Source organism: Oncorhynchus mykiss, chromosome Y, assembly GCF_013265735.2.
Source record: "Oncorhynchus mykiss isolate Arlee chromosome Y, USDA_OmykA_1.1, whole genome shotgun sequence".
Lineage (NCBI taxonomy): Eukaryota > Metazoa > Chordata > Actinopteri > Salmoniformes > Salmonidae > Oncorhynchus > Oncorhynchus mykiss.
Window position 1 is genome coordinate 28,698,414 of NC_048593.1, and position 13,926 is coordinate 28,712,339.

At 42.6% G+C, this 13,926-nt stretch overlaps 1 protein-coding gene across 4 annotated transcripts in view; it reads right to left on the minus strand.

Annotated features, from left to right (window-relative positions):
• Positions 1-481: 481 nt before the first annotated feature.
• Positions 482-13,926, minus strand: part of LOC110509937 (gamma-aminobutyric acid receptor subunit beta-4) — a 45,131-nt gene continuing 31,686 nt past the window's right edge. For 3 of the 4 annotated variants that reach the window (XM_036967857.1, XM_036967856.1, XM_036967858.1), the window contains 6 exons: positions 13,672-13,754; positions 5,207-5,344; positions 3,804-3,956; positions 3,150-3,406; positions 2,430-2,519; positions 482-2,075 (listed from right to left, as the gene is read on the minus strand). In XM_036967857.1, coding sequence (XP_036823752.1) covers positions 1,722-2,075; positions 2,430-2,519; positions 3,150-3,406; positions 3,804-3,956; positions 5,207-5,344; positions 13,672-13,754 — 1,075 coding nt within the window. In that variant the 3' untranslated portion in view covers positions 482-1,721. The remainder of the gene's footprint in view (positions 2,076-2,429; positions 2,520-3,149; positions 3,407-3,803; positions 3,957-5,206; positions 5,345-13,671; positions 13,755-13,926) is intronic. The other variant, XM_036967859.1, reaches the window with a different exon arrangement.

Consider the following 13,926-nt stretch of genomic DNA (forward strand, 5'->3'; position numbering starts at 1 on the left):
TTCACTCTAGACAGAACCAAATAATGAAAAAAAAGGTATTGTTTTTATCCTGTAAAGTTACAGTTTGGATCAACATGGCATCAACCCTGCAGTGGACATATCATTGGTTAGTGGATCTGAGCCGATGGAAATTAGTGACTTTAAGAGCAAAATCAAAAAATTGAATGGGGATTATAGGCCTTTTTGGTTGTCTCTTTAGTTCATGGCTATTTATCACACATCTTGTCTTGCCTCTAGAAACTTAAAACCCTTTCTTCAGATTCTAATGATGTTTCTGATCTTCTGGGTTTGATCATCCGTGACATTTGAAGGGTGGGTGGGTCTGCAGTGTTTTCAGAGGTACCGAGTGTGAGAGGTTGAGTTTTTTGCTAATCCCGCCCCCCTGCTACAACCCTTAAATAAATAGAGTCAATTTGAATTTAAGACAGGCATGTTTCATAGGAACTATAATATCAGTACCCAACATTCTAAGGGTGATTTCTTTTTTTTTTTTTTACAGTGAGAGTAGTTCAACAACAGGTCACACAATGCGATGAAATGTTGATTTCAATATCAAACAAATAAACAATGGCGATATCTCTTTTTAATGCACAGTATTTTTTCTCACATCTTTATAGTGGAATAACTTTAAATAATTCACTATAGTTGTCTTTCCTTCCTTACAGAACACAAATCTGGATATGAGGCAATGAATACTGTATCTACAGATGAATCAAGCACAGGAAGTTAAAGAAAGAGTACAATTATATTTTCCAACTATGTCCTTGAGGATACTGGATGACAAAATGTACTGTATATGTCTATTTCTCAAACAAAATGAGTAATTCATACCTGTGAGTCTTTTTATAATAATGCGCTAACTCTAGAACAAGTGACACTCTCCCAAAAACACAATATTTTCAAGTAAAAAAAGAAATACAATAATCATCATATTTGTAACCATAATGAAAACACCCCAAAGAACTGCTCTAAAAACAAACATGAGAAGAGAAATTAAGATCAGTTTGCACTGACTCTGGACAGGAACACAGTGTTCTAACATCCCATCCTGATGGGCCCCAATGTAGACCAGCATTGTACCAGAGCTGATGTCCCATAAAGAGAACAATGTCACTCGAAATAATCCAAGGAACGACACATAATCCAAACAAGGTTGCTGTACAGAGTAGAAGTGGAGAATTCCTGCATGTTATCCATGGGAGATGGGGGGGGGGGGGGGGGGGGTAAAGCTGGATATAAGGGACTCTGCCGATGCCTGAACACACAATCCACCTCTGATTTGATGAGCTGCAGTAGAGGACGCTGATTACAGAGTATCAATAAAAAGCCAATGAGACTCTGAGACATCTCTTCTCTCAAGAGCTTTTGCTTTCTTTTTAGCAAAAATATCATGCAGTCTTTAGTTCCAAAATCCCCCAAAGGGATTTGATGGTTGTTAGTTCGTTCGTTTGTTTGTTTGCTTCAGGAGAAATTTCAAAAGGCTTGAAATGTTTCTCTTGCAATTATTCTTAAACATTCAAGTCATTGTAATAATGCTTTATACAGGAGAAAAGTCCTTCAGATTTACACACACACACACACGTGTATATAGAAATATAATATATAGAAATATGCATATACATATGTATCAACTTGTACATGTGTATACATATTTTCAACTGTATCAAAGCCAATTTAATGTGCTCTCAAAATATGGCCCATGATTCCTAGTGGGATGCACATCAATTCACATAGTACAACCAGTAGATTAGGTTGAAAAATCCAAACATGATGGGGAAAAGGACCCGGGACCATTTGTCAATGGTGCTGACATCTGCCAGATTAGGGATTTTCAGCTTGAGTTTGGAGGAGCGCCGTCGTAGCCGACAGTTGGCCCTGCTGCGCATGGCGCTGCGGTCCAGTGAGTGGTGGCTGAAGCCGTCGCGGGGAGCCATGGGCTTCCTGAACTGGACCCCGGAGCTGTCGAATGACATCACTGAATTCCGGGAGTCACTGACACTACTTCCCACATCTGACGGCATCACCTCATTATTCATCTCCAATGTGGTGAGCAGGATGTTCCCATAAGCATCCACCTTGGAGGACAGAGGAGGGGAGAGGGAGAATGTCAAGGAGAAGCAGAACACGGTGACATTACCCCAAACTGCCCTAATAATAATAATCTACACGCAGCCACCCATTTCATTTTCATTTCCAATTTTCAAGCTAAAGCAAATGTAATGATGATGTGGAAGGAAATGTAATCTTTTCATGCCTCTTTAAAGAATTCATGCACTTTTCCCATTTTCTCCCTTATAGCTGATGCCTTACGGTGCTTTTTCACTGAGAGTAAATTGACACAAATTAATTGCCATCATTCTATCAACCATTTTATCAGACCTCTATTAGGCTGCAGTCCCACAGCTCATATGATTTCTAAATGCATGTACCCCAACTTTTCTTTGCTCCTCGAGGTACAGATTTCTTCTCTGTGTATATGACCTGAGGGTGTTGGTTTGAAACGGCGTGGCAATGGAGTCCTTGCAATGAAAAAAACATTTATTCAACATTAAACGCCTATAAAACACTGACAATTAAGCACATCTTAAAAATACAGGATGCATAAACATAAGGTTAACAAGAACAACTTTGCATAAGCATGGCATGTCATATTTCAGACACAGAGACAAGGGGCTTCATTCAGTCGGACTGTTTTAGCATTTTCCCCTGAATACTAATGTTTCTGCCTGCATACCCATTAAAATTTGTCAAAAGTGGGTGAATGTTGGTAAAAATGCAACTCCCAGGACAGCACAGACTGAATCAAGTCCACAGCCAAAACAAAGACAACAAACCTGAGAGGAGAATGGGAATGTAGTTAAATGAACAGCTACAGTATATCTCAATGCCAAAAAACAATGATCATTAAAATCAAAGAGTCAGTGCTGGAGAAAAAGCAATGGAGGATGGCTGTTGTATATGTATCTGGTGGAGGTGGCATCTTCAGGTTTGTGAAAGTACCGTCTTACGTCAAACCAACATAAAGGAATGCGTATTTTGCAGTCTTGTGATGTCTGTGCTAGGGATTCTCTAAAAAACAAACAATGACTGTTTTACACTAGGATTCTGATTCTGATACAGAGAGAAAGAAGGAAGCTGAAGATGCAAACCTGTTCCCTCAGGCGCTTCTCTTCGTATCGCGGCCGCTCGTTGTTGGTTTTGTTCAGCCGCTCGTGGATTTTCTTCTGTTGCTGGGGGCCCCGGCCAAAGAACACGTAGTTTACGAAGGCATATTCGAGCAGGGCCAGGAACACAAACACAAAACAGCCCATGAGGTAGACGTCGATGGCTTTCACGTACGGGATCTTTGGGAGGGTCTCCCTAAGGTGGGTGTTAATGGTTGTCATGGTGAGCACCGTTGTAACACCTGGAAATTGCAAACACAAACATAAATACATTATTATTAGATATAAAATCAGTAGTCCTCACCATTAAAGTAAAATATTTGGTGCAAAGTGCAAGGTAATGATTTTGAGTGGGAAGTTTGTGCGCCTCTAAACATTGTTTGACAAGTTGCTCCTGCTGGGTAGACTTTCTGTTTTCAATGGAAAGTGCAAATTATGAGTGGTAGTAATGGCTACTTTTTGTAAGTGGGAGATTGTCACTAATCTGTTTATGGCGATTCAAAATTGTGCTTTGCGTAGCATTTTGTACGGCAACATGTTAGAGCAAACTTGTGAGAAACGTTGAAGACAACCTTGCCCACTGTGTTCACTGAGAATACATTGTGTTGCTGAAACACTGCAGTGGAGATGGAGTCTTACCCAGGGCCACCCGAGCTGCAGAGGCATCGTAGTTGATCCAGAAGGAGACCCAGGAGAGGATGGTGATCAGGATGGAGGGCATGTATGTCTGCAGGATGAAGTAGCCTATGTTCCTTTTAATCCTGAAACTTAACGACAGCCTGGGATAGGAACCTTTCCCAGAGAACAGGAGAGAAGGAGAGAGGATGGAGTGATGGAGTGATTGAGAGGGGCAGAGGAAACACATCAGTGCAGAAAAGGATGAACCGCTGGCACAATTTATGAGTTCCAAAGTCTGCACTTTGACAATGCGCGGGCTAGTCATTTCTCCATTCGTTCAGACTGAGCACTTCATTTCCCCAAAGCAATGGATTCCTTTCCAGGGACAAGTTCGATTCCAATTAAACATGGCAGAAAGTCGCAAGCACAGCAGATTTTTCTGCAAGCCCCCCATCTCAGCAGGCAGCTCCAGTATCCCTCTGAGAATTGTCATGGAGAGCTGCTGTGTTTTTCTCTGTTTAGCACTTTCTCTGTCCTCTAAATATCACCAAAAGGGGATTTAAAAAGGCCCGTAATTGGAGAGCATGTCTTCTCACTACTTAAGTGAGGAGGAGGAACCCACATGAGACTGTGATGTAGCTAGTGGGGTGAACCTATGGCGCTTAACATTAATGCATGTTGCAGATAAAAATGTCAGCTCGTTATGATGAGACATTAATTGGTTGCATCGAATCTATTGATTATTCAAACAAGCTCAACAACAAGTTGTTAATGAGAAAGATAGATTCCCCTGTGGCTTTGACTTTCCCCTACTTCAGCGAGAGAGAAATGTTTACCGCTATGAATGCATAACTAATTCCCTCAAGGGAGTTTGTATGACCACTTTATCAAAATGAGAGAAAGGGCCTAAGATAGTCATGATGGTTTTAATTTGAAAGGCAATCGACTGTGTGCTACACACAATGAAAAATGACCCTTTCGTTTCCCTGGTCTGGTAAATCTTTTAATGAATCAATATCCGGGCATACATATTTTATTCCTTTCTGCTATACCTCGTGAATATAAATAAACAAGTGCACACACAAGGGCAAGACTACTTAAAGACTAGACTACTAAATTAACTCAAGTTAACTGTCACATGGAGATGACTTTAAATATTCTGCAGGAAACGTTCTCTGAAGTGTTAAGCAGGTAGTTGGAAGTGCTACCCATTGGAATAACATTAATAACACAAAACAGTGAGTGGAACTGGACTGACAGTTTAACTAATCCTACAAGCAAGCCTACATTCTATCATTGTTAAGTTGAAAAATAACTAACGTGTACATACAGGACCATTAAAATGGATTTCTGCATATTTCTTAGAATGTATTGTTATGGCATTACTACTCCTTCAGCACAGATATGAGGCGTGGAGGCCTTACCTGTGGTAAACCTGACCTCCCTGGACACCAGGCGAAGTGCTACGATGGAGAACTGAGGAAGCTCCAGCTTATCCACCCCCGTCACCGCAGTGTCACCTCCGTGCCAGTAGAAAACAATGTCGTCTGTGGTGTACCCATCTGTCTCAGGTTACAGAGAATGGGTGGAGGGGATTTGAGGAGAATGAACAGGTTCAGTACTGGTAGAATATCTCACCTTTGACATTAGGGAAGCAGAATGGACCAAAGCAGAGGAGAATAAGCCTTCAGTCCCTTGGTAACATGGTCACTCACTTAGCTAAACTGTATGACAACAAATCAAAATATATTTGTCACATGTGCCGAATAGAACAGGTGTAGACTTTACTTTGAAAGGCTTTACTTATGAGCCCGTTCCCAACAATGCAGAGATGAAAAGCAAGAATAATTTGCTAAAAATAAAAAATGAAATAGTAACACAATAAAATAAACACAGAGCTACATACAAGGAGCACCGGTACCGAGTCAATGTGCAGGGTTACAAGGTAGTTGAGGTAATTGAGATAATATGTACATGTAGATAGAGGTAAAAGTGACTAGGTAATCAGGATAGATAATAAAAAGTGTGTCTATGTGTGAGTGTGTGTGTGGCGTCAATGTGCATGTGTGTGTGTGTTTTGTGTGAGCGTATGTAGTGTGTGTGTGTGTGTTGGAGTGTTAGTGTAATATGTTGTGAGTGTGTGGGTAGTCCTGTGATTGTGCATAGAGCTGGTGCAAGAGAGTCAGTGCAAATACAAATGGGGTCAATGCAAATAGTCAGGGTAGCCATTTGATTAACTGTTCAGCAGTCTCCGTTTCCTATATTCCACGATCAGCTCTTTCATCTTGCTGACGTTGAGGAAGAGGTTGTTGTCCTGGCACCACACTCCCAGGTCTCTGACGTCCTCCCTGTAGGCGGTCTCATTGTTGTTGGTGATCAGGCCTACACACCGTCGTGTTGTCGGCAAACTTAACAATGGTGATGTATTCGTTTGCGGCCACACAGTCTTGGGTAAACAGGGTGTACAGGAGGGGACTAAGCACGTACCTCTGATGGGCCTGCGTGTTGAGGGTTAGCGTGGCACATGTGTTGTTGCCCACCCCCACCACTTGCCTGTCAAAGCATTTTATGGCTACAGATGTGAGTGCTAAGGGGCAATAGTCATTTAGACAGGTTACCTTGGCATTCTTGGGCACAGGTACTATGATGGTCTGCTTGAATCATGTAGGTATTAGAGATTGGGTCAGGGAGAGGTTGAAAATGCCAGTGAAGACACTTGCCAGCTGGTCAGCGCATGCTCAGAGTATGCGTCCTGGTAATTTGTCTGGCACTGCAGCCTTGTGAATGCTAAACCTAAAGGTCTAACTCACATTGGCTACTGAGAGCGTGATCACACAGTCATCTGGAACAGCTGGTGCTCTCATGCATAGTTCAGAGTTGCTAGCCTCGAAGCGAGCATAGAAGGCATTTAGCTTGTCTGGTAGCCTCATCACTGGGCAGCTTAATCCGGGTTTCCCTAATCCGTGATAGTTTGCAAACCCTGCCACATCCAATGAGCGTCAGAGCTGGCGTAGTACGATTCGATCTTAGTCATGTATTGACGCTTTTCCTGTTTGTTGGAGGCCGTAGCGGGATTTCTTATAATCGTCCGGATTAGTGTCCCACTCCTTGAAAGCGTCAGCTCTTTAGCACAGTGCGGATGTTGCCTGTAATCCATGGCTTCTGGTTGGGATATGTATGTACGGTCACTATGGGGACGACGTCGTCGAAGCACATAGTCATGTGGTAAACTCCTCAATACCATCGGATGAATCACAGAATATATTCCAGTTTGTGCAAGCGAAACAATTCTGTAGCTAGGCATTTGCTTCATCGGTACACTTCTGTATTGAGTAAGTCACTGGTACTTCCTGTTTGAGTTTTTCATTGTAAGCAGGAATCAGGGGGATAGAGTTATGGTCAGATTAGCCCATAGAAACACACTGAATAACAGATGAATCTAGGGAAAAACCGACAGTAAAACATTTAATCAAAAGGAAGTATGTTTTGAACTATGTGTCCTATATCTGAGAGATACAAAAAAGCTCAGATTTTATTGTTATTTTTTTTACTGTGGAATTACCTGTAGAATTTTGACGTGGAAATACCCTATTCACTTCCATTCATTTTTTGGCCCAGTAACGGATTACCTCCATCGTGTCTGTGAGAGTCCCATCTTTCCATAGAGTGGTCATATCAATTTCAAGACCGTTTGGACGCTACAGAGGTTACCATGAGAAGACTGATTTTTGAGATGTCTCCTGGTATGACAATCACCGTTGTAGCTCTGCCACCTTCCACCAGAGATTTGGAAGGCCGACATTTATGGATGTGGTGGATTGAGACGCAGCCCATGCAAAACAGATATCTCTAGCTTGAAGAGACAGACTTTGACGTGGATTTATTTGAATTATTATGCCTCGAACGGTGCATGGGGGGGCCTGAGGCGGAGAAGTACTTTTAACATTTTATATATACACTGCTCAAAAAACAAAGGGAACACTTAAACAACACAATGTAACTCCAAGTCAATCACACTTCTGTGAAATCAAACTGTCAACTTAGGAAGCAACACTGATTGACAATAAATTTCACATGCTGTTGTGCAAATGGAATAGACAACAGGTGGAAATTATAGGCAATTAGCAAGACACCCCCAAAAAAGGAGTGGTTCTGCAGGTGGTGACCACAGACCACTTCTCAGTTCCTATGCTTCCTGGCTGATGTTTTGGTCACTTTTGAATGCTGGCGGTGCTTTCACTCTAGTGGTAGTATGAGACGGAGTCTACAACCCACACAAGTGGCTCAGGTAGTGCAGCTCATCCAGGATGGCACATCAATGCGAGCTGTGGCAAGAAGGTTTGCTGTGTCTGTCAACGTAGTGTCCAGAGCATGGAGGCGCTACCAGGAGACAGGCCAGTACATCAGGAGACGTGGAGGAGGCCGTAGGAGGGCAACAACCCAGCAGCAGGACCGCTTCCTCCGCCTTTGTGCAAGGAGGAGCAGGAGGAGCACTGCCAGAGCCCTGCAAAATGACCTCCAGCAGGCCATAAATGTGCATGTGTCTGCTCAAACGGTCAGAAACAGACTCCATGAGGGTGGTATGAGGGCCCGACGTCCACAGGTGGGGGTTGTGCTTACAGCTCAACACCGTACAGGACATTTGGCATTTGCCAGAGAACACCAAGATTGGCAAATTCGCCACTGGCGCCCTGTGCTCTTCACAGATGAAAGCAGGTTCACACTGAGCACGTGACAGACGTGACAGAGTCTGGACACGCCGTGAAGAACGTTCTGCTGCCTGCAACATCCTCCAGCATGACCGGTTTGGCGGTGGGTCAGTCATGGTGTGGGGTGGCATTTCTTTGGGGAGCCGCACAGCCCTCCAAGTGCTCGCCAGAGCTAGCCTGACTGCCATTAGATACCGAGATGAGATCCTCAGACCCCTTGTGACACCATATGCTGGTGCGGTTGGCCCTGGGTTCCTCCTAATTAAAGACAATGCTAGACCTCATGTGGCTGGAGTGTGTCAGCAGTTCCTGCAAGAGGAAGGCATTGATGCTATGGACCACCCGTTCCCCAGACCTGAATCCAATTGAGCACATCTGGGACATGATGTCTCGCTCCATCCACCAATGCCACGTTGCACCACAGACTGTCCAGGAGTTGGCGGATGCTTTAGTCCAGGTCTGGGAGGAGATCCCTCAGGAGACCATCCGCCACCTCATCAGGAGCATGCCCAGGCATTGTAAGGAGGTCATACAGGCACGTGGAGGCCACACCCACTACTGAGCCTCATTTTGACTTGTTTTAAGGACATTCCATCAAAGTTGGATCAGCCTGTAGTGTGGTTTTCCACTTTAATTTTGAGTGTGACTCCAAATCCAGACCTCCATGGGTTGATACATTTGATTTCCATTGATAATTTGTGTGATTTTGTTGTCAGCACATTCAACTATGTAAAGAAAAAAGTATTTAATAAGAATATTTAATTCATTCAGATCTAGGATGTGTTATTTTAGTGTTCCCTTTATTTTTTAAGCAATATATATATATATATATATATATATATATATATATATATATATATATATATACACACAGTTCCTTGCGAAAGTATTCGGCCCCCTTGAACTTTGCGTCCTTTTGCCACATTTCAGGCTTCAAACATAAAGATATAAAACTGTATTTTTTGTGAAGAATCAACAACAAGTGGGACACAATCATGAAGTGGAACGACATTTATTGGATATTTCAAACTTTTTTAACAAATCAAAAACTGAAAAATTGGGCGTGCAAAATTATTCAGCCCCCTTAAGTTAATACTTTGCAGCGCCACCTTTTGCTGCGATTACAGCTATAAGTCGCTTGGGGTATGTCTCTATCAATTTTGCACATCGAGAGACTGAATTTTTTTCCCATTCCTCCTTGCAAAACAGCTCGAGCTCAGTGAGGTTGGATGGAGAGCATTTGTGAACAGCAGTTTTCAGTTCTTTCCACAGATTCTCGATTGGATTCAGGTCTGGACTTTGACTTGGCCATTCTAACACCTGGATATGTTTATTTTTGAACCATTCCATTGTAGATTTTGCTTTATGTTTTGGATCATTGTCTTGTTGGAAGACAAATCTCCGTCCCAGTCTCAGGTCTTTTGCAGACTCCATCAGGTTCTTCCAGAATGGTCCTGTATTTGGCTCCATCCATCTTCCCATCAATTTTATCCATCTTCCCTGTCCCTGCTGAAGAAAAGCAGGCCCAAACCATGATGCTGCCACCACCATGTTTGACAGTGGGGATGGTGTGTTCAGCTGTGTTGCTTTTACGCCAAACATAACGTTTTGCATTGTTGCCAAAAAGGTCAATTTTGGTTTCATCTGACCAGAGCACCTTCTTCCACATGTTTGGTGTGTCTCCCAGGTGGCTTGTGGCAAACTTAAACTACACTTTTTATGGATATCTTTAAGAAATGGCTTTCTTCTTGCCACTCTTCCATAAAGGCCAGATTTGTGCAATATACGACTGATTGTTGTCCTATGGACAGAGTCTCCCACCTCAGCTGTAGATCTCTGCAGTTCATCCAGAGTGATCATGGGCCTCTTGGCTGCATCTCTGATCAATCTTCTCCTTGTATGAGCTGAAAGTTTAGAGGGACGGCCAGGTCTTGGTAGATTTGCAGTGGTCTGATACTCCTTCCATTTCAATATTATCGCTTGCACAGTGCTCCTTGGGATGTTTAAAGCTTAGGAAATCTTTTTGTATCCAAATCCGGCTTTAAACTTCTTCACAACAGTATCTCGGACCTGCCTGGTGTGTTCCTTGTTCTTCATGATGCTCTCTGCGCTTTTAACGGACATCTGAGACTATCACAGTGCAGGTGCATTTATACGGAGACTTGATTACACACAGGTGGATTGTATTTATCATCATTAGTCATTTAGGTCAACATTGGATCATTCAGAGATCCTCACTGAACTTCTGGAGAGAGTTTGCTGCACTGAAAGTAAAGGGGCTGAATAATTTTGCACGCCCAATTTTTCAGTTTTTGATTTGTTAAAAAAGTTTGAAATATCCAATAAATGTCGTTCCACTTCATGATTTTGTCCCACTTGTTGTTGATTCTTCACAAAAAAATACAGTTTTATATCTTTATGTTTGAAGCCTGAAATGTGGCAAAAGGTCGCAAAGTTCAAGGGGGCCGAATACTTTCGCAAGGCACTGTATATACACATATATATATATATATATATATATATATATATATATATATATACACACACATATATATATACACACACATATACACACACATATATACACACACACATATATACACACACATATATACACACACATATATACACACACACATATATACACACACACACACTATCATCAATATACACATTAGGCCCCTTGATGATGTGTGGCTTGAGGCAATTGGCTCTACTGCCTATGGTGAGTCCACCAGTGTCTCCAGGGCTCCATCACAATGCCAGTGGAATCAAAGTGAGAAGTATGAGATAGATTTACAGTGCATTCGGAAGTATTCAGACCCCTTGACTTTTTCCACATTTTGTTATGTTATTCTAAAATGGATTAAATTGTTTTTTCCCCTCATCAATCTACACACAATACTCCATAATGGAAAAGCAAAAAAAGGTTTTTAGAAATGTTTGCACATTTATTACCAATAAAAAACGGAAATACCACATTTAAATAAGAATTCAGACCCTTTACTCAGTACTTTGCTCAAGCACCTTAGGCAGCAATTACAGCATCGAGTCTACTTGGGTATTACGCTACAAGCTTTGCACACCTGTATTTGGGGAGTTTCTCCCATTCTTCTCTGCACATCGTGTCAAGCTCTGTCAGGTTGGATGGGGAGCGTTGCTGCACAGCTATTCTCAGGTCTCTCCAGAGATGTTCGATCAGGTTCAAGTTGGGCCACTCAAGGACATTCAGAGACTTGTCCTGAAGCCACTCCTGCGTTGTCTTGGCTGTGCGCTTAGGGTCGTTGAACCTTCGCCCCAGTATGAGGTCCTGGGCACTCTGGAGCAGGTTTTCATCAAGGATATATCTGTACTTTTCTCCTTTCATCTTTGCCTCTATCCTGACTAGTCTCCCAGTCCCTGCCACTGAAAAACATCCCCACAGCATGATGCTTCACCATAGGGATGGCGCCGGGTTTCCTCCAGACGTGATGCTTCAGAGAATCTTGTTTATCATGGTCTGAGAGTCTTTAGGTGCCTTTTGACAAACTCCAAGTGGGCTGTCATTTTACTGAGGAGTGGCTTCTGTCTGGCCACTCTACAATAACGGTCTGATTGGTGGAGAGCTGCAGAGATGGTTGTCCTTCTGGAAGTTTCTCCCATCTTCACAGAGGAACTCTAAAGCTCTGTCAGAGTGACCATCGGATTTTTGGTCACCTCCCTGACCAAGGCCATTCTCCCCCGATTGCTCGGGCGGCCAGCTCTAGGAAGAGCCTTGGAGGCCACTGTGTTCTTGGGGACCTTCAATGCTGCAGAAATTTTTTGGTACCATTCCCCGGATCTGTGCCTCGACACAATCCTGTCTCTGAGCTCGACGGACAATTCCTTCAACCTTGTGGCTTGGTTTTTGCTCTGACATGCACTGTCAAATGTGGTACTTTATATAAACAGGTGTGTGCCTTTCCAAATCATGTCCAATCAATTGAATGTACCACATATTTAGAAGCATACTCAAAATCATATCAACATGGCAATTATTGTGGACCGTTTACCACAGTGTAGTAAGCTATAAACAGCTGTACCGTTATCCTGAATTGTAATTGTATGCCCTCATAATTTGCGTGGATGAAATTTGGAGACCCAAGCTACAGGCTTCTGTACAATTTGTATCATGTTTAATATCAGCCACTATCGGGAGTCACCGTAAGTAATACCCACATACATTTATAACTGTCACTTTAGTGTTAGTTTCCTTCAATTTGTTGCCAACATTTTGTATCATTCCATTCCGTTTCCCTTTCTTTCCTCTGGCATGTCTGTGTCGTTGTTCCTGAGGGTCGCTAGCATTAGTAGATCATATTAGGTGTATTCTAGTGAGTTTGTTGACAAAATTCTACTTAAAAGGTCCTTGAGTGGCCCAAGTATTTAAAGGGATGGCTTAAGATAATTGTACTGAAAACCCTATTGAATGAAAACTGCACAAGAAAAGCTACATCAGAATCACCCGGGAGTCTAAGCTACATCAGAATCACCCGGAAGTCTAAGCTACATCAGAATCACCCGGGAGTCTAAGCTACATCAGAATCACCCGGGAGTCTAAGCTACATCAGAATCACCCGGGAGTCTAAGCTACATCAGGATCACCAGGGAGTCTAAGCTACATCAGAATCACCAGGGAGTCTAAGCTAGAGGGTGACGTTAGACTGTATGGAGAATTCTGGTCGAATTACTTGGGTTTCATCTCTCAGTAACACCTCAAGCCTGCAGGCATAACACATTATAATGCAGTTAAAATGCATTGTAAGACTTCTCGTTTCAGAAAATATGTGAATTACACATCTGCAACCTATACTGCAAAAGGTTAAATTGCAAATATGTTTTGTAAATATTGACAGAAACAACATGAAATAAACAACATGAAATTCAATAGGCTACTAGAGACATACAGTACCGTATGACAGGTCTAAAGGTTGGCTTTTATTTTAAATGTATAGAGAGACTTGAGATAAAAAAAAATTAAACACTAACTGTCTGGGATCATGGGCTGTCCCTAGCTGTGTTATCCAGTGAAAGTGGCAGGGTGACATTCCTACTGAGATCCCTGAGAAGCCCAGGCAGACAGTTGTGAGAGGGGGAGGGGGTGTTACTTAGCCAGAGTGGGGAGGAATGGGGGTGAAGACGTTTGTATTAAGTCCACCTACAGCTTTCGATTTCCAGGGTGCAGTTCTGTTCGTCGAGCGGGTACCTCCTCAAGTCCATCATGCAAGCTGCTGTGGTGGTTATTCTGGAAAAAAAAAGGAGAGCAGAGACATAGAGTGTGAGAGAAAAGGGGGGTAGAGAGAACCGCTGTTACCTTGGTAACCTTTAAGAAATTGTAGCTTAGCCTTGACTGCACGATGTGAATCTTTAAATGAGTAATGTTAGGCAGTTGTCTCGTATTGAAAAAAGGAAAAAAG